Here is a 23,648-nt window from a genome sequence, read left to right as displayed (position 1 = left end):
AGCTTAATAACCATCACACCGCAAGTTAGGGACAAGGCTGGGAATAGGACCCAGGAGTCCTGACTCAGGGCTAGCTACTAGACCACACATACACACATTTATTACTTCTTATTTGTTTTGCTGCAGTGCTCCCGAAGTTGCAGGTGCATTGCCAACACAAAGAGAATCACTGCAATGGGTTTTCCGGGCAGATCTGAGCCAGAAGGCAACCTGTGCTGAGTGGGAATAAATCCTTTTCTGAAACAAGAGTAAGTGGACACAGAATGTGACTTACAAGGATAGTGTTCTCTTTGCTGACCCTCCACCCCCACGGTTTGCTCCCAGATGAAAGGCCCTTTCTTAAAAGTCAGATCAAAAACCTAAAAAGTGTTTCAATCCAAGGGTGGAAAGCAAGGCATTACGTCAATAGAGAGAAGGAGCAGCAGATAAGGATGGCAAAGCACCGGAGGCTGACCTTCCTCAGCATGCTGTCCTCTCTGGAGGAAGGGGAAGCTGAAGAGGAGTGCAAAAAATGCTCATTCTTACACAGTTCCATTGTATTTCACCTGACCTTGCTCATTTTGCAAGGCTTTTATCACCGAGGGCCGACCTGCTCCCCAGGCACTGTCCATAAATGGAGGATTTTGTCCTTATGTCCAAGGCCAAGACTCCCCGTCCCTCAACTGCTGGGCACCAGCTGGCTGCCACTCTAAACTCAGGGGAGGCTGCCTTTAAGCAATGCTGCGGTTCGCGACAGGCCGTGGGACCGTTCAGGATACAAAGCACTATACGCTGTTGCTCGTTCAAGCAGGCAGAGCCAACGCACACAGCGCCAGTCTGTCAGAGAAGCTGAGCACCCACTGATCCTAAGAAAGTCAGCGGGAGGAAAGGAGATAGAACAGGGCTGCTGGCTGGAGCCGGCGCACATTCTTTATCTGAAACTCCTTTCAAGATGAAAAATGGCCTTTCTTTGAAAACAAATGTTTTCAAAAACTTGAGAAAAAGCAAAACATTTGATTTTCCCCCAACTTCCGCCCCCCCGCCTTCATTTGAAAAATAGACATGGGGGGGGGGGGGAAACGGACGACAAAAAGTCCATTTTTTTAGTTTAAAAAAATGTATTTTTTCAGGTTTTGGGGATTTTTGTTGAAAAAAATCAGAAAAATTCATTTGAAATAATTTCTGTAAAATATAGTATTTTTGATCAACTCTATCAATAACAGCTGTGGAAAGATACACCTCGGCCATTTGCTCATGCAATGCGAGGGTGGCTTGAGGCTTCAGCAGATGGCTGCTGTTTCAATACTTGATGTGACAAGGTGGAATTATACTTCCTTCTGTACACAGCCAAAACCAAGCTGCTGTCTGAGACGGTTAGACAGGCAGGGACTGAGAAGTGCCAAACTTCTGCCACCAGCCAGTCAGATCAGGCAGCAGTCTCCCGCACCGTGACTGGCAAGGGGCAAACGGAACTCTGCGCCCGCTGCAGGATGAAGAGTGGGCCCAGAACAATAGCACAACCATACCTAGAGGCCTGGCTCTCTACAGTTGCAATTCCATCAGTTCTGCTCTTGGTGCAAGGAATTGGGGATAAAGACAGTGAAGGGGGCACCAAACAAAATTAATATAGGGTCACCCAGGTCAGCTTGACACAGATCCAGCCATATTCATATCATCTAATAAATAAATAAATATTAATCCTATACTTTGCATTTCTACAGCCACCTGCCACCCCAGGCCCTCTAAGCACTTGACATACATTAATTAATTAAGCCTCACAACACACCTGTGCATTATCCTTATTTTACAGATGGGGAAACCACAGCGCATAGAGGTAAAGTGAATTGCTTCAAAGCCATACTGCAAGCTTATGGCTGGACCACAAAATAGAACAGAGCTCTCCTAAGCACTAACTCCTCTGCATTTACTACATGACGTGTTATTTTCAATGGAGTTTTGTTTTTCCCTGGTTTTAATTTTCTTCAAATCACTTTTTTTTTTTATTTTATTTTTATTAAATAATCAATAAAGCTTCCAGATTAGCCATGGTAGCTCAAATCTTTCTGATGAAAGACAGTACACCAGTTTTTAGACACTAGTTCAAATAACCATTCTCATGTCTTAGCTAACTGGGACATTGCAGTTACAAAATGTTCTCCAAATTTAGATAAAATATGTAGCAAAGATTTCATTCAAAACCGGATCATGAGAGGGGCAAAGAACATGACTTTAATGAAAGCTGTTGTGTCCCATCTTTACCCTCTATGCTGGAAAGAATACACACCTTCCTCAAACTGCAGTGGAGTGGCTTTAAAGAGTATTTTAAAGCGTCAATTTTTCAAACTATGTGTAGTCCCTATACTCTACTGATTGCATGCACACAAACAGTGCTCAAAAATTGCACACACAGCTGCACAGATATACGAATGGAGACACAGTTGAGGCCCCTTTAAAAGTTTGGATCCAAGTATTTAAGACTTCAAAACCTACAGCATGCAAAACGAATGACTATACTAAAAACCTGGGGAAAAAGTGGTCATGACAACATTCGCCAGGAAGTGTTGCCATCACTTCCACTTTCTTTTTCTTAGGGTGCAAGCACTGTTCATCTTTAAAGAAATGCTTGTTGTTGCTTGTTTTGTGATGCAATCAGTTTGTTTTAGGGGAGGTGTGGAAAGCAGCAAGAGAGTTTGCTTTTTGCCTTAAGCGAACTACAGTCAGTTCCTGAGATACAGCTGGCTCCCTATGAACCAGGCATTGGTGTGTGGGCTGAGTTTTGAAAGATGGGACCACTTCTGTTCCAGGACTGCTGTATCTACACATGCATGATAAGCTGCCCTGTAAGGCTCTGAGCTATGGATGAAGTTCTATGGCTTGTGTCACACAGAAGGCCAGACTTCGCGGTGCTTTCTGGTTTTAAAGTCTATTCATCTGTTACTACTTAGAAGAGGGGTGACAACAGGTAACCCGAGAAAGTGGGTGTTGATAATTCTTCCCTTTACAAAACTCTTGATTCAGAATAAATACACGCGACTGACTTTTGACATGAATTATACTTTGAACTTCCATAGAGAGCATCGTTCATCAGAGGAACTTACAATCTATCAATCTAGTTACTGCTTGTAATGCGTGTTAAAACCAAGAGGTACCATTATGATTTAATCTGACCGCCTGCATAACACAACCCAGATAATTTCAGCCAGTTAATCATAGAATCATAGGACTGGAAGGGACCTTGAGAGGTCATCTAGTCCAATACCCTTCACTCATGGCAGGACTAAGTATTATAGAGATCATCTCTGACAGGTGTTTGTCTAACCTGCTCTTAAAAATCTCCAATGATGGAGATTCCACAACCTCCCTAGGCAATTTATTCCAGTGCTTAACTACCCTGCCAGTTAGGAAGTTTTTCCTAATGTCCACCCTAAACCGTCCCCAACTGTTTCAACCCCAGGAGCCCTACTCTTGGCTCAGAGCTAACTATACCCGTTTCTTCTTTTCCTTCTCCTCCCCCTCAGTTTACTTAATTTGCTGCTGTTAGCCTGAACTTAAAAACAACTTCACACAGTTAATTGGTTGCTTTCCACCCCAGCCCCCTCTCTCACACTTTCAGTTTTTCTGAAGTTTTAAACAGATCTTAAGATGGTTAAAGAAAACTTAGTTTGATAGCATCCTGTCTAGCAAGAAATAACTTATCATTGGTTGTGAAACCCTCATTTCTGTATGTTTTATCTTTATGGCCCCCACTTTTCAGAACGCCACTAGCCGTCACCTACAGCCCCCAACTAAAACCTCTCCAGCGCATCATCAAGGATCTACAAACTATCCTGGAGTACAATCCCTCACTCTTACAGACCTTCGGAGATAGCCCAGTCCTCATTTACAGACAGCCCCCCAGCATGAAGCTAATACTCACCAGCAACTACACACCACACAACAAAAACACTAACCCAGGAACCAACCCCTGCAACAAACCCTGCTGCCAACTCTGTCCGCATATCTATTCAAAGGACATCATCATGGGACCTAACTACATCAGCCACACCATCCGAGCTTGTTCGCCTGCACATCTACCAATGTGATATATGCCATCACGTGCCAGCAATGCCCCTCTGCCATGTACATTGGCCAAACCGGACAGTCTCTACGCAAAAGAATAAATGGATACAACTCAGACATCAAGGATTGTAACATTCAAAAACCAGTAGGGAACACTTTAATCTCCCTGGACACTCAATAACAGACTTAAAAGTGGCCATTCAACAAAAAAAACTTCAAAAACAAACTTCAATGAAAAACTGATGAGCTGGAATTAATTTGCAAACTTGACATCATCAAAATAGGCCAGAATAAAGACTGGGAGTGGCTGGGTCACTACAAAAAGTAATTTTCTCTCTGTTGATACTCACACCTTCTTGTCAACTGCTGAGAATGGGTCACATCCACCCTGATTGATTTGGCCTTGTTAGCACTGACCCCTTCCCCCCTCCCCACTTGGTAAGGCAACTCCCATCTTTTCATGTGCTGTATATTTATACCTGCATACTGTATTTTTCATTCCATGCATCTCATGAAGTGGGTTTTAGCCCACAAAAGCTTATGCCCAAATAAATCTGTTAGTCTCTAAGGTACCACAAGGACTCCTTGTTGTTTTTGCTGATACAAACTAACACGGCTACCCCTCTGAAACCTGCCACTTTTCTATTGTTAATCTGTCTGGCTCTCTAATTGTTTCAGTCTGCTGTATAATAAATTTTGCTAGGTGTAAGTTAATTAGGATAGTGGGATATAATTGGTTAGAGACTTAAGTTATAATATATTAGAATTGGTTAGTTAAATTTCAGTAAAATGATTGGTTAAGGTAGAGCTGAGAATATTACTATACAAACTGGGGTCAAACAGGAAGTGGGGGAAGGGAAATTGGAATCATGCTTGCTAAGATGGGGGAACAGGAACAGCGAATGGGGAACAGGGACACAGGCAAGACTTTGCGGTGTCAGAGCTGGGAAGGGGGACACACGGTAAACGCTCTGCGGCGTCAGAGCTGGGAACGGAACACTGGGGAACAGGCTCTATCGGCGTATAGAGATAAGCCTGACTGGTGTGAAGGGCTTCGGAATATGCTTGCTTGGAAACTAACCCCAATAAACATCACCTTGTCTGCACTTCGGCCTTCTGGTCTTTGCTTGCTGTCTGCGTGACAAGAACCAGGGAAGTGGAAGGGGAAAGGGAAAGCCCTCTAACAATGGAGATTCCACTATCTCCGTAGGCAATTTATTCCAGTGCTTAACCCCCCTAACAGTTATGAAGTTTTTCCTTGTGACCAACCTAAACCACCCTGGCTGCAATTTAAGCCCATTGCTTCTTGTCCTATCCTCAGAGGTTAAGAACAATTTTTCTCCCTCCTCCTTGTAACAACCTTTTATATACTTGAAAACTTTTATCATGTCCCCTCTCAGTCTTCTCTTCTCCAGACTAAACAAACCCAATTTTTTCAATCTTCCCTCATAAGTCATGTTTTCTAAACCTTTAATCATTTTTGTTGCTCTTCTTTGGACTTTCTCCAATTTGCCCACATCTTTCCTGAAATGTGGCGCCTAGAACTGGACACAATACTCCAGCTGATCAGCACAGAGTAGCGCGGAAGAACTGCTTCTCGTGTCTTGCTTACAACACTCCTGCTAATACATCGCAGAATGATGTTCGCTTTTTTTGCAACAGTGTTACACTGTTGACTGATATTTAGCTTGTGGTCCACTATTACCCCCAGATCCCATTCCACAGTACTCCCTCCTAGGCAGTCATTTCCCATTTTGTGTGTGTGCAACTGATTACTCCTTCCTAAGTGGAGTACTTTGCATTTGTCCTTATTGAATTTCATCTTATTTACTTCAGATCATCCCTGCATCAAGCCCAATAGCGTGTGCCTCAACTAGAGGACGTCTCACCAAGCCGACTGTCCACGTAGCACATCTCTTGTACTGACTATACCCCCAGGGATGTCACCCCAGTTTACAGATGAGTAGAGAGAGGTCAAACAGCTTGTCCAAGCGAGTTGCGAACCTCTGAGCAGGAGTCCCAATTCCCAGGTCCCCTGCTTTAAACACTAACATCGCACTCCCACCAAATAAAAAAAAGTAATTAAAAATCACTAGAGCAATTACAAACAAGACTGTAGTGTGCAGTAATTGAATTAAAACAGACATGTCATGGCTGCTTTTTATAACTGCAATTAAGTGTCTGTACCAGTCTAATTAATGGAAGTTAGTTTGCCATCTAATTACAAGAGTCTGTATTACAAGTGTGATTCAGACAAATGTTGCACAAGACACTTCATGAAGAGTTTTGTTTTAAAAGGATCCAAGATAAATTAGCCAATTACACCTTACACTTGGTAACTCTTAACAGCAGGGATGCTGAATAGGTACTATACATCATTCATGCATCTGCATCCAAAAGTATTTAAGATTGTACAAGGCAGAGCAATGATGTGCCTGAAGAGAATACAGGAGGGAATCTCCTTTCATGTGCTGCATAATTAAGAAGCCATTTAAGCATCAAATTTCATCATTCTTTAAGGCAGCATTTCCCAACTTTCTGAAAGCTAAGCCTTCTTTAGGAAAATGAAACCAACTGGGTCATCTTTCAGCCCTGCTCTGTGTTGTTAATGCCTACCCTAAAATGAGTGGTCAGTCTCAGCAAATAGTGTAGATCCTCCTAGTGTGATACTACTTCTTTCTTCCATGTTCGGATGAGCAGTGAAATATTGACATTTCAAGTATCACTGACATCTGAGCAGCCAGCAAAAGGAATAGGGCAGTTCACGCCTCAGGGCTATTTTTTCAGGCTCTCAGCAAACTTAGGCAGACAATGTTGCATTGTTACACATTGGCCAAGATTTTTAGATTCTCTGTACAACTAGAACAGCCAGAGTCTTAACCTTAAAGCTGAGACTCTGGAGAATAACTGAGAGGCCGATCTGCACCCGTCACCGCAGCTAATACTTCGCATCCTCTCGGGGTGGCATACCTAGCATTCTGGGAAAGGGGGCCCTAAGGTGAGCTGCAAATAAAATCTCAGAAGTCCTGAGTGCTTTAGTAAGGTCTCTGTTTTTAGGATTACAAAGGGACATAATTTGTGACAAATGCTAGTCAGGTTGCTTAATTATGACGACTATTGTGGCACCACCAAGAAGCCTGTCATTGATGAGCACCCCATTGTGATATGTGCTGTACAAACACAGACTACTACGGTGATGAGGGACAGACACGAACCTGAATAGAGGAATGTGTGAAGAAAAACATCCATGCCTCAGAGAAAGCAACTAGCAGGAAATACGTAGGAAATTAGGCAAAAGCTATGGCTAACTATAGTGGGACCTAGTTAAGGTCTAGACCTGCCTTCTGTTTAAATACACTCAATAGCCAATTTAAAAATGTTGGTTATAAAGGTTACTTTGATTTTACACTGAAAATCAGGCCATTCCTGTGGGATCAGACTGAGCGGTGAACATCGTCTCAGTCTTTCTCCGGGAGTAAAAGCAGTTCCTGCAGAGTCTTCTTTTTTAAACCAAGTTTCTAGATACTATGGCAGCAAAAGCTAAATACAGTTCCAGCTCTATGCAAGACCTTGTGGGTCACTAAAGAATTTGCAGTGAGGCACAGGGAAGAAAGAGAAATATCCAAAACTGTTCCCAAAGGCTATTTACCAACAAACTGTCTTCTCATCTCAATGGCTCTATGCTTGGGAAGAGCAGCTGAGGAACCTCGGCTTTTACCCATTCAACCCAACCACGCTCTCTTCCATCTTCTCAATAAGCTCTCTTCAATGCTCTTTATAAGCCCTGCTTTCCTGTTTCTTACTGCCCCCATTGGATGGTATCTGAACCCAGAGCTATTTCCTGTCTTCCATCCATCCCTGCTACTAATAGATTTCCGAAGGTATCTGCCCACTCCTGTTTCCAAAGCAAGCCAGGGCAGGACCTGGCTACATGGGGAAGATGGAACAGGGTTTTCCCCAAAAATCCTTAGGAACCAGGATTGGTTTAAAGGTCAATGTATGTCCCCATCCTCACCTATGGTCATGAACTTTGGGTAATGACAGAAAGGACGAGATCGCGAGTACAGGCGGCGGAAATGAGGTTTCTCCGCAGGGTGGGTGGGCTTACTCTCCAAGATAGGGTGAGAGGCTCGGCTATTCAGGAGAACCTTAGAGTAGAGCTGCTACTCCTCCGGATTGAGAGGAGCTAGTTGAGGTGGTTTGGGCACCTGATAAAGATGCCCGCTGGGAGGCCTCCTTTGGAACTCTACTGAGCACATCCCACTGGGAGGAGGCTCTGAGGCCGACCCAGCACATGCTGGAGGGATTATATCTCCCTGCTGGCCTGGGAACGCTGGGGAATCCCCCAGAAGCAGCTGACACCTGTTGTGGAGGAAAGGGAGATCTGGTCCTCCCTACTCTCCATGCTGGCCGCCATGACACTCACCAGGAAAAGCGGCATAAAGAAAAAAGAAGAAAGAAGAAGAAGCTTCTGTACCAGATGACTGGAAGGTAGCTAATGTCAGGCCAATTTATAAAAAGGGCTTGATAGGAGATGCTGGCAATTACAGGCTGGTGAGCCTAACTTCAGTATCGGGTAAACTATAATAAGGAACAGAATTATCCAACACATAAATGGACATGGTTTGTTGGGGAAGTGTCAACACGGTTTTTGTAAAGGGAAATCATGCCTCACCAAGCTATTAGAAGTCTTTGAGGGAGTCAACAAACATGTGGATAAGGGTGATCCAGTTGATACAGCGTACTTGGATTTTCAGAAAGCCGCTGAGAAATTCCATTACCAAAGACTCTTAAGGAAAGTAAGCAGCCATGGGATAAGAGGGAAGGTCCTCTCATGAATCAGTAACTGGTTGAAAGATAGGAAACAAAGGTTAGGAATAAACAGTCACAATGGTGAGAGATGAACAGCGGGGTCCCCCAAGGATCTGTACTGGAAACTGTGTTGTTCAACATATTCATTAATATTCATTAACAGTCTGGAAAAGGGGATGAAAAGTAAAGTGGCAAAGTTTGCAGATGATAACTATCTTGAATAATTTTGTAAGCCCAAAGCAGATTGCTAGGAGTCGCAAAGGGATCTCACAAAACTAGGTGACTAGGCAACAAAATGACAGATGAAATTCAACATTGATAAGTGCAAAGTAATGCACAATGGAAAAAATAACCCCAACTCTATAAATACTATGATGGGTTATACATTAGCCGTTATCACCCAAGAAAGAGATCTTGGAGTCACCGTGGACAGTTCTCTGAAAACTTTCACTCAATGCGCAGCAGCGGTCAAAAAGACTAACAGTAAGTTAGGAACTTTTAGGAAAAGGATAGATAATGAGACTGAAAATATCATAATGCCGCTATATAAATCCATGGTGAGCCCACACCTTGAATACTGTGTCCAGTTCTGGTCATCCCACCTCAAAAAAGGATATAGTGGAATTGGAAAAGATTCAGAGAAGGGCAACAAAGATGATCAAGGGTATGGAACGGCTTCCCTACATGGAGACACTAAAAAGATTAGGGTTGCTCAGCTGAGAAAAGAGAATGAAGGGGCATATGATAAAGGTCTATAAAATCATGAATGGTAGGGAAAAAGTGAATAGAGAAGTGTTTTCCCTTACACACAATACAAAAACCAGGGGTCATCCAATGAAATTAACAGGCAGCAAGAGGAAGTAATTTCTCACACAATGCACAATTAACCTGTGGAACTTGTTGTCATGGGATGTTGTGATGGCCAAAAGTATAACTGGGTTGAAAAAAGAACTAGATAAGCTAGATGGAGGATAAGTCTATCAATGGTTATTAGTCAAGATGGTCAGGGATTCCACCCCATGTTTGGAGCAACCCTAAACTTCTGACTACCAGAAGCGGAAGATAAGTGGATCACTCCTTAATTGCCCTGTTCTGTACACCCACCCCGAAGCTCTGGCATAGGCCACTGATGGAGACAGGATACTGGGCAAGATGGACCGTGGTCTGACCCAGTATGGCAGCTCTTCTGTTACAGTTAATATCTCAACGAAACTATGATGTACACCTCTAGCCCGATATAACGTGACCTGTTATAACACGAATTCGGATATAACATGGTAAATCAGTGCTTCAGCGGATCAAAGCAAGTTTGATATAATGCGGTTTCACCTATAACATAGTAAGATTTTTTGGCTCCCGAAGACAGCATTATATTTGGGTAGAGGTGTATCTCAATGACTGATATTTTTGAGCCAACAGGGACTTCTCACTTGGTATGTTTTTGAAGATTGAGCTATTTAATAGCATTTCGGTTATAAACCTCAGAAATATGTTGTGCTTAACAAAAAAAATAAGAGGAGCAGGTTCACAGAACAGCTATAGATCATCAAGGATAAATATAGCTCATCTAAATTTAGTTGGTATTTGGTCATTTAAAATGCCTGGAAAAACAACATGTTAATGCAGAATAAAGCATGAAGCTATAACATACTGTACTGTGTGAGACAAGGACCCACATTTTTTTTCCTTTTTAGATAATGCGGAACATCTGAATGATGCCACTGGAGTAATATTTAGAAGACCCAGTATTTGTTCAATTAGTTTTCTGTCTAGTCCCAGAGTAGGCTGTGTGCTATTCTGAGAAAAGAGACTAATTGAATGGAGATGTCATTACGTTAAAATACCATTTCATCCTTATTTGATTTATAGGAGTATGTCCTCCAATAAAGGTCATTGGGCATGGATGTAATGTCACCACACACACAAATAAAATCCCACCTTTTTTCAGAGGTGCAGAAAGACACCTCCCCCCCCCTACAAATAACCAGCCTTCTCTCAACTCTCTCATCAGCTCCCCATCCTGCAGACAACTGCCCTGGAGGATATACTAGCCTTAGGCTGTCAGTAAGCTCCACTTCTGTCAGAACAGCAGGGGCAGCAAGTCACAGAGCATATCAAGGCCACCCTGCCAAGCATATCCACTCTCGTGAAAACTTAGCACGAGCACCTCAGCTGACCTTAGCCGCTTTGGTGGGCTGTTAGAGCCCAAGCCAGAGAGAAGTAAAATTTCCACAGCACCTAATATCCTCAATCTCTAAGGGTGAAATCTTGGTCCTATTGCAGTGATGGGGAGTTCTGCAATTGATTTCACCGAGATCAGGATTTCACCCATAGCGTTCAATGGATATACGATACTATACAAGTTTTACTTCTCTCTGGCCTGGACTCTATCAGAAGAAGATTGTTTACTGACAATCAATTAACTTTGCAACAGCAGCGTGAAGTAGGTTATTATACCCAGTTCTTCAGTGGGCAAACTGAGGCAAGAATGCCTCTTGCCCGGGGTCACACAGCAAATATGCAGTAGAGACCACACTAGCACCCAAGTCACCCCATCCTGTTCTCTAACTCAGAGATTTCCAACACCTGACTTGTGGGCTACATCCAGCCCGTGTGATGTATTTCTGAGGATGCCATTGAACATTCAATTCTTCAGAACCAAAGTGTTTATTAAAAAATAAAGGTTTCTCTCCCCCGTGGTTACGAAGATAACCTTCCTAATGTGCTCTGCGTGGTAAGCTGACACACTGCTGTCTTTCTGAGGCCTGCTAAATGCTCAGTTTTTACACCAATTTCGTTCAATCGGGAGAAGCACAGACTTAATCAGTGCAACGCAGCTATAGTGAGGGCTTGTCTTCACTACCGGGGTAAGTCGACCTAAGGTACGCTACTCCAGCTACGTGAATAATGTAGCTGGAATTGATGTAGCTTAGGTTGACTTATCCTGGTGTCTTCACTGTGCTGCGTTGCTGGGAGACGCTCTCCAGTCAACTTCACTACTCAAGCTCCCCAAGAAGAGTAAGATGGGCCGACCAGAGAGCACTCTGCTGTCGATTTAGTGGGTCTTCACTAGACCCGCTAAATTGACACCCGCTGCATCGATTGCAGCAGTGTAGATCTCCCCGGTAATGAAGATAAGCCCTGAGAGAAACACCTTTGTGTCAACAGAATGACACCGACACATGGGGAGGGGGACCCACCGGTTTAATCTAACAATTAACTTAAATCATTGTGAAAGCTTAGTGTAGACCAGACCCGAGTATACAGAGAGACTGAAACAGTGGCACTGGTAGGTGTGAATTCTCACATCCCCTAAATCTCAGGGGGTGTTAACACTGAAGGCTAATGACAACACTGCAATATCATCAACTATTCAATTGCTGATTACTTTCACAGCTGGAAAAGGGGAGGTATTGGGAGCAAAAGTATGGTAAGCACGGAGAGTTCTGCAGGGAAGAAGATGCAGAGGGAAGAAGAGAGGAAGCACACAAATACAGGGAAAAGGGATAGAAACAGAGAAAGGAGGATGGGGAAGGAAGAGAAACAAAGAACAGGAACAGCACTGGCCTAAATGGAAACAGATTTCCCCATTGAGCGATGTTGGATGTGATCATAAGGTCCTGGACAAATAACAGATAATGATAATAATTAAGTTATTACATAAAAGTCATGTCCCAGCCTGGATCTCTGTGCCAACCTCTCATTGACCACCTTCAGGGGGGATGGAGGAGTGTATGTATCTTAAATTTACATCCTAACTCGTTCTCCAGAATTCAAATGCAATCCAGCTTTCTCCAAACAGTGATTTGGACTCTCCAGCACTGATCACAAAACGTTGCCCAACTGGGTGTTTGGCAAGCACACGGAAGGTGGAACATGTGAAACAAAGTCTAGTGGATTGAAGCTGTGACAGAGTTTTATGAGACTCCATTAGGTCAAGAGAAAAGATTTCCATACCCAGCCATCACTTCTAGATGGAGTTGTCCAGAGACCGTCAGGAAGGCAGGAACATTGAAGAAATGGGAGTTTTCCCCAGGTTCCTGTACTTTATCTGATGTCTGTAAGTCAAGAACGCACAACATGCCAGACTATTAAACGACAATTAAGGATCATGGCTCCTAATTTATCATTCATGCCCCTCCTCTGAAAATTGCAGGTGCTTCAATCCAAATGAAAAAAAGAACAGGATGCAGAAAACTATGCCCCTCCCAATCTTGCACGTGTCTAAATACTCACATGAACAGTCCCATCAAAATCAACGGGATTAATCAGATGAGTCAATTTATGCATGTGCTTAAGCGTTTACAGGATTGGTGCATTATAAGCACATGACTAGGCCACATTTTGGTAGAGGCCTGGTTCCCGCTGACTTCAATGGTAGGATACATATCAAGTGCAGGATATGGCCCTTAATACTTTGTTGCATACCTAAGGTTATTATATGGCTCTGAAATAATTTACTAATGTGGTAAAAGAAAGCAAAAAGACAGACAAGGGGAAAAAGCCATCGAGTGCACCTGAAAGGAGCTAGGGAGGAAGGTCTTGTGGATAATGCACTGCACTGGGACTCAGGAGAACTGTGTCTAGCTCCCTGGCTCTGCCAAAGATGCCTGACATGACCTTGGATGAGTCAATCTCTCTGTGCCTCAGTCTCTCATTTGTACAATGGGAAGAAGAGCACTTCCTTTGTCGTGTAAGACCAAGTTCTTCAGGACACGGACCAACTCTTACTAGGTGTACAGCACAGTGGGGCCTTGATTGTTGCTGGTGCCTCCAAGCATTACTGTAATGCAAATAGCAATAATAAAGAAATTTACTTTGTAACAGAAGTGGGGGATGCATATTTATATGCCACTGTGAGGCCCTTGGAGAAAGCTAAAAATATGCAATTCTTCTTATTTCAGTTATACAGGCCTGTAGGACTAGAAGTGGGTTAGCAACTCTGAATTTTGCTTGAAGTGTATGTAAATGGTCATGTAATTTAAGTGTATGTTATTGCAAGAGAGCATAACTTACATTGTGAGGCAATCAAAAGGCAGGGTTATAGTAGGAAGGGCAACAGAAGAGTATAACAAGGTGCAATGTAAAGCACAGGGAGTGCCTCTACTCAACCCGTTTTACAGATGGGGAAACTGAGACACAAAGAGGTGGAAGCCTGAATTTTCAGTGGTAACCTAATTTCAGGAGCTCAGACTGGGACACTTAGGGCCTGAATTTCAGAGGAGCTGACCACACACAGCTAATTGGAGCTGTATGTTCAGAACCACTGGAGATGGGGAGTGGAAATCAGTTCCTAAGTTTTTAAGAAACGGAGGCATCCAAAATAAAGGCTTTGAATGACTTGAAAAGCTGTACAGGACAACAAACCCAGACTGTCCAATCCAGTCCTGCACCTTAAGCACAAGTTCGTTCTTCTCCACAGAGATCATGGAAAATAAAATCTTTAAGACTTTCTACCATTAGAATATCTTTGGTTTCACACATCACTACCACAAAGACTCAATTTTAAGTCTGATAAGAAAGCGTGTGTGTGTGTGGAGGGGGTGTGTGGGAATTTTCCATCTAAGGCAGGTGCCTCAAGTTTATTAAAAAAAATTTAATCAGTGCTATTTTCCTTTCACAGGGAAATGAACTTGATTCTATCAGAAAAAGCACTACGGTAATGAGAAAAAAAGAAAATGGAATATTCTATCGAGTCTTCATTGTTATTTTATGATTGGGAAAAAAAGACTCCAGCAATATGGAGATTACACATTATACAGGCACAGAGCCACAAATGACCTTTTCTTCCAGCTCTTGCGTATCTTTTCAGGTCATTGGACAATTTGCACACAAAGAAACACCCTGGAACATTTAGCTGGGCATAGACAACATTTTTATTGGGGGAGGGCCTAGAGTTAAAAAGAAAATAAAAGCTGTTGGATATTGCTTTAATGAGTAGTTTTGTACCATGATTACATATGTCCACTTTTAATAAATGGAGAAATTATAATGGTTTCAAACTCAGTATTTCATTTATTAACGTAATCCCTAATTTTTTTGGGGGGTGGGGTGAGGTGAGGTGAGGTGGGGAGGGGTTGTCTGCACCCATGTAAAAAATTCAAGGTTTCTTATTAAAGATTCTTAGGTAAGATCTTCTCCCTCTACCCCCTTCCTCAAGTTTACTCACTAGATTTCGCCACTTTTTTTTTTCTCCTTCCTGATGAAGGCAGACGGTTTCCTCTCCTATTGCTGAAGGATATGTCATTCTAAAGTACAATATTTCTTCTCCAATGTATCTTTAGGATGAGGCACAGAAGCTCCAAGTGCTTGGGGTCATTAATGATTCTAGAGCACTTTTCACAAGATATGGGTGCTCTGGCTAAATTCCCTCTTGGTTGGTTACATTCTGTTCTACTTCAAATTTCTCCCGTAGTTGGGCACGGTGCTCTACACTTCCTGGACTAAACTGCTTTGTACTGTCGCTGTGCACCATGCAACAACTCGCAAGTTTCACCCTAGCAGTGACCACACTTCGGTGAAAAAGCGAAGCAAGCCCGATTGAAGTAGTTTGATATCAGTTTGTGAAATACCTGGTGATCCTTAGGCACTAAAGTGGCTGTGTAAACATAAGGTATCCCCCTGCACTGAGGCAGGATTAAGTATACCTAGACCATCCCTGTCAGGTATTTGTCTTAAAAACTCCTACTGACAGGGATTCCACAGCCTCCCTAGGTAACCTGTTCCAGTGCTTAACTAGACTTATAGTTAGAAAGATTTCCTTCATATCTAATATAAATCTCTCTTTGCTGAAAACTAACCCAAGTACTTCTTGTCCTTCCTTCGAGGGACATGGTAAACCATTGATCACTATCCTCTTTATAAAAAAGTTTATACATACACCTCTACCCCGATATAATGCCGTCCTCGAGAGCCAAAAAATCTTACCGCGTTATAGGTGAAACCGCGTTATATTGAACTTGCTTTGATCTGCCAGAGCATGCAGCTCCGCCCCCGCTGCTTCACTGCGTTATATCCGAATTCGTGTTGTATCGAGTCGCGTTATATTGGGGTAGAGGTGTATTTGAAGACTTATGTCCCCTCACCGCCTTCTCTTCTCTAAAAACATTTCCATTTCTTTCCCCCTTTATACATAGGTCATATTTATTAATTCTCTTATTTTTGTTGCTTTCCTCTGACTGCCCAATTTGTCCACATCTTTTTTACAATACTCCAGCAGAGGCCTCACCAGTGCCAAGTAGAGCAGGACAATTACCTCTTGGGTCTTACATATGACACTCCTCTTAAAACACCCCATTTGCTCTTTTTGCAACAGCATCCCATTGTTGACTCGTGTTCTATCTGTGATCCACTATAACCCCCACATCCTTTTCTGCAGTAATGCTGCCAAGCCAGTTATTCCCCATTTCGAATTTTTGCATTTGATTTTTCCTTTAAGCATAGTACTTTGCACTTGCCGTTACTGAATTTCATTTTATGGAATTCACACCAAATTCTCCAATTTATCAAGATCATTTTGAATTTTAATGCTGTCTTCCAGAGTGTTTGCAACCCCTTCCAGCTTGGTATCACCTGCAAATTTTGTAAGTGTACTCTCTACTCCATGACCCAAGTAGTTAATGAAAATACTGAACAGTACCAGACCCAGGAGAGACCCTGCAGGGCCCCACTTAATATGTCCTCCCAGCTTGACAGAGAACCACTGATAACTACTCTGAGTATGGTTTTTCAACGAGTTGTGCACCCACCTGATCATAATTTCATCTAGCCATATTTCCCTAGTTTGCTTATGAGAATGCCATGTGGAACTGTATGAAAAACCTTACTAAATGAGCTGACATATTACAAATAGATTGATTTTAAAATAAAATATTCAGAAGTGTTCCTCCATCACATCATACCTGCCAACACCTGAGTTTTCCTTTCCTTTTTTTAAAAAAGGACACTTATAAACTCTGACAAAGGAAATACAAAAACCTGAACTCAGAACCTAGGGTGACCGGATGTCCCAATTTTATAGGGACAATCCTGATTTTTGGGTCTTTTTCTTATATAGGCTCCTGTTATCCCCCAACTCCTGTCCCGATTTTTCACACTTGCTGTCTGGTCACCCTATCAGAACCGGACAGCTAAGTGCAAGAGGAACAGATTCTGAACTCAGGGGAGACAGCCTGGTCTGCAGGAATGTGCAAAGAGGAGGAAGACAGGATACCTGGGTGTTAAAAGATGGGCACCTAAATAAATGGCCTGCTTTTCAAAGGACCTGAGCAACCACAGTTCCCAGTGCCTTCAAAGAGCGCTCTGGAGGCACATTTCTGAAAACAAAAGTCAGACCACTTATCTGGGTGTAGGATGTGGGTTCAGATGCCTAAGATATCCAGCTCTCAAAATTTAGGCCCCTGCATCTATTCCCAGCTTTGCCAAGGACCTGTCACATGATCTGTCACTGCCTCATTTCCCAGCTTGTAAAATAGAAGGACCTCATGGCGCGTTGCTAGGTTGAGCTCATTCAGGGTTCTAGAGCCTATGACTTCTTCAAGCTGTCATTTTTCTTACTAGCTTGGAACCTGTTTTGATTTTTTTTTTCTTTTTTCTTTTTTTTTTTTTAACTCTGCTGTTCACCTCTAAGGGTATGTCTACACTACCTGCCAGATTGGCGGGTAGTGATCGATCTATCGGGGATCGATTTATCACGTCTAGTGTAGACGCGATAAATTGATGCCCGATCACTCTTCTGTCGACTCTGGAACTCCACCATGGCGAGAGGCGGAAGCGGAGTTGACGGGGGAGCGGTGGCCGTCGATCTTGCGCCGCGAGGACGTGAAGTAAGTGATTCTAAGTCGATCTAAGATACGTCGACTTCAGCTACGCTATTCTCATAGCTGAAGTTGCGTATCTTAGATCAATCCCCCCTCCCCGCCCCCAGTGTAGACCAGGCCTAGGACACATGGTCAGCTACCTACATTCTTAGATCAGAGGACAGTTTACCTCCATATAGGCTGTGCTTCATTATGCTCCACTGAAATCAAGAGAGCTATGATAATTCACACCATTGAGGATCTGCACCTCATTTCTAGAGGGTTGCCGTTCCAGCGATATTTTCTTCACGCAAACCAACTATTTTACGCTCAGATACAAAATATAAAAAAAACACTGCTTTCTTTTAAAAACCTCTCCCCCAAACCGGCGCACAGATACCTTGGCGATGGGTAGAGTACAAGAATGCAAACAGGTGAATGCTGTAGGTCACCCATAAGTTATCAATTTTCATAACAGAACAAAAACTTCAATTCAATTATGTCCCTTGCTCTTTTATGATACCTAAGGGTAAGTAAAGAGAAAAGCCCAACTAAGGCCCAACTTAACTTGGGATATTGCAGAAAATGTGAATACTACAATATTAGACTTTCACCGCAATTCTGACAGCAGGAATCCTGCTGAGCATGGGGCTGACAGTCGGAGACCTGCCCCTGTCAGCCCCGGGCTCCTGCTCTCAGCCCCGGCTGGCCAACAGCGAAAAATCACAGAAAAGTAATAATGGACTTTATTACCGCAAATAAGATCCATTATTACTTTTCTGCAATTTTCCATGTCTTGTCTCAGCCACAATTATTTTTTTTTCTCACAATCATCCTGCAATTCAAGGGGGGGGGCCTTATATATAATCCTTTTCAGTAGGATATGAGATATATACACCAAGTAGTAACTGGAGGAGAGCCCCAGAAAGCCAGAGATGAAAACTCAGAGTGCTCTTCCCTCTCCACAAATAGGATACAGTCATCTCTGCACCTCCAGGGACTGTGATTTGGTTTATTTATAACTATTTCATGTCACTTTCCTTTCTCCACAAATTTAGCCACAATTAAGGGAGGGAAGTGGGGAAGATGCAGCAATAGCAGAATATTGAAGGGAGTAGAGTATGGGGGCAGACTACAGAGGCCAAAAGTATAGTTTTGGAGGGTTTAAATACATACAACCATCTTAGAAAGGAACAAAACTTCCAAGACATGATTGCATGTGGCTAGCAACTGACAGGCTGTATTCTACTGACAATTCCAGCTGAATGGTGCTTCTTCAAGCCTTCCCGTGTAGGTGCTGGCTACATCCACAACCTCCTCTGAGAGACTTGTCTTGACACAGTTGCTTGGCTGTTGGGAGGAGTGTTCAGCACCCATCATCTCCAATCTTTAATCACTTAAACCTCTAAAAACGGTTTGCTTCCCCTCCCTCTCCCACCCCCCGACCCAAAAGCTGTTTATTTCTCTCCACTCTCTCTTTAGCACTGTGCCCATTTCTGTTTGGTTCTTTGCTCACATTTTGAAAAAGTTCTTTGATCCCTTTAGTATTTCTGTAAAGCTTTGGGAGTTATCGTGAAGCATTCTGGGCCCAATCCACCTTCCACCGAGGTCAATGGAAAGAATTCCATTTTCTTCAACAGGCGTAGGATTGGACCCTCTGAGCATCTCAGCAAGGAGGTATTTTAGGAGTAGAATTAATATAACTTAGCACTTCACCTCTCTAAAGCTTTGCAAACATTCACTGCCCCTCACACCCTCCACAGGAGCTGGATATTACCTCCATTTTAGGGCTTGTCTGCACTACAGAACCTCGGCTGATATAGCTATGCCAGATGAACCCCCTACTGGAGATGTAGCATACCCAGACAGAGTTCCGGCTGCAAAGCTACACCTCCCTAAAGGACATTAGCTACGCCAGTGGTTCTCAAACTTTTGTACTGGTGACCCCTTTCACACAGCAAGCCTCTGAGTGTGATCCCCCACCTTAAAAAAGGGTTTTTAAATTTATAAACATTTAACGCCATTATAAATGCTGGAGGCAAAGTGGGGTTTGGGGTGGAGGCTGACAGCTCGCAACCCCCCCCCATGTAATAACCTCGCAACCCCCTGAGGGGTCCTGACCCCCAGTTTGAGAACCCCTGAGCTACACCAACAGAAGCACTCTTCTATGGTCACAGTAATGCTGGCAGGATGGACTGATTTAAATAACTGATTTTAATCATGACATAAATCAACTAGTAAGAAACATTAATTCCAATCATCAATTTTAATTTTGGTTTGCATTTGTACTTTTTAGTTATTTTCCAAAGAAAAGTTGAGTCTCATTCATCGGTAACCATTACAACATGTTGATTTGCAACTAAATATAGACTTTACGCTAAATATAATGGTTTTTTTTTTTTTGGCTAACCATGAAGACACACTATAATTATACATATTTACCTAAGCAATTACGTAACTTAACTTACATTTAAAAATGCTGAGTAATGCATTTCTTATTTACTAGATTAATTTTTTTACTTGTGATTTGTGCCTAGTTCTACATGGATGAATCAAATGTGGATACATAAGAAAAAAGTTTATCAGAAAATTTGTAACAAAACACGTTTTGCATTTAAAACTAAATGATTTATTAAACAAAGGAAGTATTATCTGTAGTTAGCGAATTGAACGGATTGTTACTGGTCACTGTGTCCTTCAAGATTTTAGAACTATTAGATCTCATCCTCACACCTAATTTTTATTCATAAATTGGAGGAGGAAAATAACTTTTCTGCTTTTCCAACTCCCAATCAGTTTCTTAATTTTGAATGAACAGGCCATTGAATGGAGTGAACTGAATAAATTGAAATGAAGACATTTTCTCTGCACCCGCAGAGGAGGATACTATTGTCAAAAACTCATTTAAAACCTCAACAAACTCTGGCTCCAGGTTCTTAGCCAGTGCCTTTTACCAGTTCAGTGGTCTGAATTTAATTAAAATTTGGCAGTAAACATATATTTTTTAATTTTATCTAAATCATTTTAACAGATTATAATAATTTAGGCCATAACATAGGTTGTCAATTTCAAATATTTAAAAAAACAAAAACGTATTTCATTTAAATTAAAAAATCTGATTTAAATTAAAAGAAAATCTATTTTGATTTACCCTGAGACCTATGGATATATTACTCTGACTCGAGGCTATTTGCTTTAGGAACAATAAAACACTTGATTCCACAATGCTCTCCTTACAATTCTAAGGATCGAAGAGGACAGAGAAAAAGAATCGAAAGGACCACAGGAGTCATTCCTCCAGTCCGGAAATGAGATGCTATTAAAGCTTGACAAGAGGCAGAATTTTAATCCCTGCCTAAATTGCTCATCTATCACCTTTTAGGGTATGTCTTCACTGCACAGCTAACCCTGGCTCTAGCTCAATCCCCACAACTATCCACACAGAAAACCCTCTCACCTGGCTTTGGAGGTGCTTTAAGTCTGGGCTCATTTACCCAGCTGGGTTTGTGGGTCAGCATCCCAGATCCACTTTAATTAGGGTGGGAAGCTTGCAACTTTGCAGGGAGGCTGCAGTCCAAATCACTGGAGTGATGAGTCCTCCAATGCCATCCTGCAATTCCTCACCAAAGGACAGATAAGTTCTCCTGCAATTCACTGGAAAAGAATCCTAGGCTGTTTCAAACACAGAGAACTACGAGATATGCCCCTAGGCAGACATGAGCGAGTGCAGAAATGGTGTGGACACAGTAACGGGGTAGGGCTTTGCTGTGGGAATGCTCAGACCTCGGCTAGGCTAACCCAGAGACGCAGGCCCAGGTGCCAGTCACCCAGTTTAACTCTGCAGTGAAGACACATCCCTATAGTGAAAGCTGAGAGTCAGGGCTATTTAAAAAACAAACAGAGCCCGTGAGGCAAGGCCTAACTGACCGAGTTGTAGCCTACTGCATAACAGTATCCCATTTGTTCATTGGCTTGGCTGAGGTAATCTCTCTAAGGTACTGATTAGATGTATAGGTATAGAAAGGTTAGGTACAGACTACCAGCTTGTGGATCAAGCAGAAATTTTGGTCGTCAGGAATGGAACAGACCAATATTAGCTTAGCATGAGCTCCAACTCACTCCAACTTTTGCTGAAAACCCTCTGACATCCCCGCATGAGGCAACCATAAAAGGTTGTTACAAGGACGAGGGAGAAAAATTGTTCTCCTTAACCTCTGAGGATAGGACAAGAAGCAATGGGCTTAAATTGCAGCAAGGGTGGTTTATGTTGGACATTAGGAAAAACTTCCTACCTGTCAGGGTGGTTAACCACTAGAATACATTGCCTAGGGATGTTGTGGAATCTCCGTCATTGGAGATTTTTAAGAGCAGGTGAGACAATGGTCTAGACAATACTTAGTCTTGTCATGAGAGCAGGGGACTGGACTACATGACTTCTTGAGGTCCCTTCCAGTCCTACGAGTCTATGATAACCAAAGAGCCTCACCTCTGGAATCAGTTCCCAACCAGACTGTGTTACAGCTCTGCTATTGGCTGGAAGGGAAACATTTGGCAGACACTCACTGCATCTACATTAAGCTACTTTTGCTGAGGTTAACCTCTTGAGGAAAATTGTGACTATGTTCCCCTGTGGTGTCAATAGGGTTTGTTTTGGATGTACTGAAGGAAAGGTAAGGAGTTAATGTCTAGATCTAGAGTTACAGAGGCATATTTATTACAGGTTTCATCCCATCCCATGTTAAATAAGGACATCCTCATATTGCTAGGAGAATGGGGAAGCGGTTATGTGGTGGCTACTTCCTGACAGGACAATACACACGGACAGCACATGATCTCTGGCCAAGTTGTTGAGATGACCGGTACTTGGAGAGTTTATGTGGTTCATAATTAGCTAAAGATGATTTGGATGCAGGAAGAAAATGTAGCAATATACACTAATTGTGGGTGGAGGTTGCCTGACATAATTACTTTAAAAACTGTGCTACCGTAATTGGTCCAGGTAAACTCCCAAATTATCCCAATCATGTGAGATGTGAATTATCCCAAGCTCACTAGTGTCCCATGACATTATAGTTTTGCTTTTCTGCAATGCCAAATTTCAGATACATCCTTCCGAGTCATTTGGATAAATGGGGTTGAACTGACATTTAAATCAATATTATTAAATTATTGCTATTGTAATAGCGCCTAAACAGTGCTCCAGTCAGGAACCAGGCCCAGCTGTACTAGGCCTGGCATGAACACATAGGATACAATGTGATCCCTACCCTGGAGAGTTTACAATCTAAGGTCTTGAAACCTGCCAACTGACCCACCCAGAGGGACCCCAGTGACCGTGTGTAGTCACATTAATATAAATGGAGCTAAGCACAAGGGTTAGAGTCTGGCTAAATGGGACAGCTTGCCAGGCAGAGGTCTAATTTCATACACCCAAACTGTGGCTCCTATGTTCTCAGTTTTCCTGAATTTGCCCCGATTGTCTTTAGATCCACCAGCTACTCAACTGCAGTAAACTGCATAATAATTAAGTTGAGGGGGCTTCTCTGCAGTTCATGACACGTACAACTTCTCTGTATCTTCTCAGCTTCCCACCTCCTTTCGTTTTTGTCTTCAAATTTTTATGAATTCCTTACATAAATAATTTGCCAAACAAGACAGAAAAGGATCCACACACGCAGCACAAGTATGAGAAAATCCCAACCAAAATTATGTGCAGACTAATCGGTGTACACAAATCCAAACAAAACAATAAGGAAGCTGCACATAGAATCGTAGGACTGGAAGGGAACTCAAGAGATCATCTAGTTCAGTCCCCTGCACTCATGGCAGGACTAAGTATTATATAGACCATCCCTGACAGGTGTTTAACCTGCTCTTAAAAATCTCCAATGATGAAGATTCCACAACCTCCCTAAGCAATTTATTCCAGTGCTTAACCACCCTGACAGTCAGGAAGTTCCTAATGTCCAACCTAAACATCCCAGGCTGAAATTTAAGGCC

The 23,648-nt window shown here is 42.6% G+C and overlaps 1 protein-coding gene across 1 annotated transcript in view; it reads right to left on the bottom strand.

Moving 5' to 3' along the window:
* The window catches only part of NARS2 (asparaginyl-tRNA synthetase 2, mitochondrial), a 71,434-nt gene that overhangs the window by 35,325 nt on the left and 12,461 nt on the right, over window positions 1–23,648 (bottom strand). The window contains exon 6 of the mRNA XM_054015773.1: window positions 12,808–12,908. Within this exon, the coding sequence (XP_053871748.1) occupies window positions 12,808–12,908 (101 nt within the window). The remainder of the gene's footprint in view (window positions 1–12,807; window positions 12,909–23,648) is intronic.

This window comes from Malaclemys terrapin, chromosome 1 (assembly GCF_027887155.1).
Source record: "Malaclemys terrapin pileata isolate rMalTer1 chromosome 1, rMalTer1.hap1, whole genome shotgun sequence".
Taxonomy (NCBI): Eukaryota; Metazoa; Chordata; order Testudines; family Emydidae; genus Malaclemys; species Malaclemys terrapin.
Note: the sequence above shows the minus strand (reverse complement) of the source record. Positions and strands in the feature narration are given on the sequence as shown.